This window comes from Apaloderma vittatum, unplaced genomic scaffold (assembly GCF_000703405.1).
Source record: "Apaloderma vittatum isolate BGI_N311 unplaced genomic scaffold, ASM70340v1 scaffold5839, whole genome shotgun sequence".
Classification (NCBI taxonomy): Eukaryota; Metazoa; Chordata; class Aves; order Trogoniformes; family Trogonidae; genus Apaloderma; species Apaloderma vittatum.
The window spans coordinates 6,736-9,204 of record NW_009734517.1 but is presented as its reverse complement, the minus strand read 5'-3'; the positions used below and the strand labels follow the sequence as shown (position 1 = coordinate 9,204).

The following is a 2,469-nucleotide window of genomic DNA, read 5'->3' as shown; positions in this document are numbered from 1 at the left end:
GTTCTCAGGGCAGGTGGAGGTATCTCAACTCACACAATCCAAGCACGAATCACAAGCAAAATCTAACTCTGATCAGCAGAACGTAAAATAAAGAACAGGGAGCTATCATTAAACGTTTCACTCTCTACTCCAGAACTTTAAACCAGCGACTTGGGTTTGGCCTTTGACCTGTCAAACTATCGACCTGAAGTTATGGGGCCAGCTACAGCGCGCAAAAGCTGGACACTACAGAAATGCAACCAAAAGACTAGATTTCTGAAGGTATCTTAGAAAAAAACATTCATTAGCCTTCATTAGCTCTGACAGCACATGGAGAATTTCAAGAGAAAGCCAAGTCTGACAATGAAAGCTAAGGGAAAACCATCAGCCTTTGCATTTTGGAAGCAGGGCAATTAGAAATTAGAAGTTTAGAGACTCCTAAGTTAAAAACAGGAGGGGTTAAAAAAAAAAAGAAAAAACCCCCAGACACACATTTTGCTGTAGTGCTCTTCAAGTAACAAGCAATAAATGTTTTTTTACCAATTTTCTTAAAGAAAGCATGCAAATTTCAACATTAAAAATAAACAAGTAAACATAACCCAAGACCATTACTTCTTACCAGTAATAAACTGGGTTCCAGCTCTAGCGCTTCTCCTACAGCAGCTGAGGACATCAACAGCCCCAGGGCAGCACAGGCAGTGCGCTCTTGTGCGACCTCCCGACAGCCTTGGGCGAACCCTTGCAAGAGGAAGACAGAGCTGTGACAAAAAACCCAGACCAGAAGAAGTTATGGGAATTAAAATACAGGATTACTGAGCAAGAGCGATACATTTTGAAACGCTTTCCCCCAAGCTCACAGTTCTAACACCTCCATTTGTGGCTTAATGAACCCCACGAAATGTCAACTCAATGTCTTGCAGGTAATTATAGCCTGGTGACATTTTTGCAATAATATAAGCAAGAGTTACTTCTTAAAGCATGGGAAGAAAAGGTCTAATTTTAGATACTAAGACTTCAAACATCTTTGAAACAACAGTGTTTCCTGTTTGGTAGCTTTTCAAAACATTCTCACTTTAATGACTTTTTAAAGAGACATTTGTGGCCCAAAGGGCACTAATTCACCTTATCTGACATATTGGATACTGAGGTTAAAAAGCTACCGAGACAACTCCTGACAAACCCCAAAGTTTGCAATGGGATATTCCAGAGAGTTTCTACCCGAAACACTTAATGGCCAGTTTCTACTGGCTGATGCCATCTAAGGTTAAGAGACTAAACAATCCCAAGATTCTGAAAATTCTGTGTAAAATACGGAACCTCGGTACAGGAGGGCATATTCAGACAGACTTCTCAGCTAAAGCATTAACGTTATGACTGCAAGGTATAAAGAATAGAAACAGCTCATCGACACAAAGGGGTTTTGCCTGTGAGGACGCATCCACAATAACTATGTCATACACCTGTTTTTCTTGTATCAAACAGACTTTATTTTCTTCAGAACAGTGGATTCACTATACTTGAAACAATTAACTTCAGCTAAAACTTTTGACTATGCTTTATTCAAAACTTTAGACTCTTTATATGCTGTTAGCCATTACAGCAAAGTATTTGCTGTACACTTCTCATCTCCTCATTTCAGAAACCTTCAATATACAGATTAGCTCTCTTAATGAAAATATGTTATAAATCAATACTGCTGATTTCAAGACAGACCTTCTGTAGCAACAGACTGTGAAAGAAAACATCAGAAGGCAAAAATAAAGAAAGCTTTTCCAATACAAACTAATGTCAGTATAAACGGCGAAATAACGTATCTAATAAACAAGTGAAGTAGTAAGGAAAATCCAAACATTCTTAGGGCAACGAGTGGAACTGTGAAAATCTTGAAAACAAATATGACCCAGTTGAAGCAAATACCACTGACTTTGTTCTCAATTTCTATTTCAGACTGCCAAGTCTTGCCTTTCTCTAATTCTGATTGCTTCTCCATAGCGATTGTTTTGGCTAGCTCTTTTTAGTCCCGTTATTTAGACAGTTAAAAAAATAAAACAGGGGAGAGAGGGAGCCAGACCGGCACAGACACAGGGGAAATTACTTTGTTAGCAAAACGTAAAAGTACTATCTATTTTCACTTCAATGTAGAGCTATTGCTGTTAAGATTCTTGCTTACATCTCTGTCCCAGAGTCATGAAATGAGCCAGAACAGTCTGGTGACGCTGAGACCTACCCTATTTTGCACAGGTCTGCATTTTTTTTCTTCTTGCTTGGAGCTCTGCACCTGTTCGCCTCTTCTAATCGAACAGATGAGAACCAAGTGACCATGATTAATGAAAGCAGCCCTACCGGAAGGTAGGAGCAGAAGAATACCCAGAGGTATTCCTTCAACTTTTGCAGTTGGGCAAGATGATTTCTAAACCAGCCCTTGTTATCGACATCAGGTCACATTTTATGAAGAACTGTAAGCCCTCGCGACAATGTTATCTCCAGCTC

The 2,469-nt window shown here is 39.5% G+C and overlaps 1 protein-coding gene across 1 annotated transcript in view; it reads right to left on the bottom strand.

Annotated features, from left to right (window-relative positions):
* ZBTB46 (zinc finger and BTB domain containing 46) overlaps window positions 1–652 on the bottom strand; it is a 39,756-nt gene extending 39,104 nt beyond the window's left edge. The window contains exon 1 of the mRNA XM_009876312.1: window positions 599–652. Within this exon, the coding sequence (XP_009874614.1) occupies window positions 599–652 (54 nt within the window). The remainder of the gene's footprint in view (window positions 1–598) is intronic.
* Window positions 653–2,469: the final 1,817 nt, after the last annotated feature.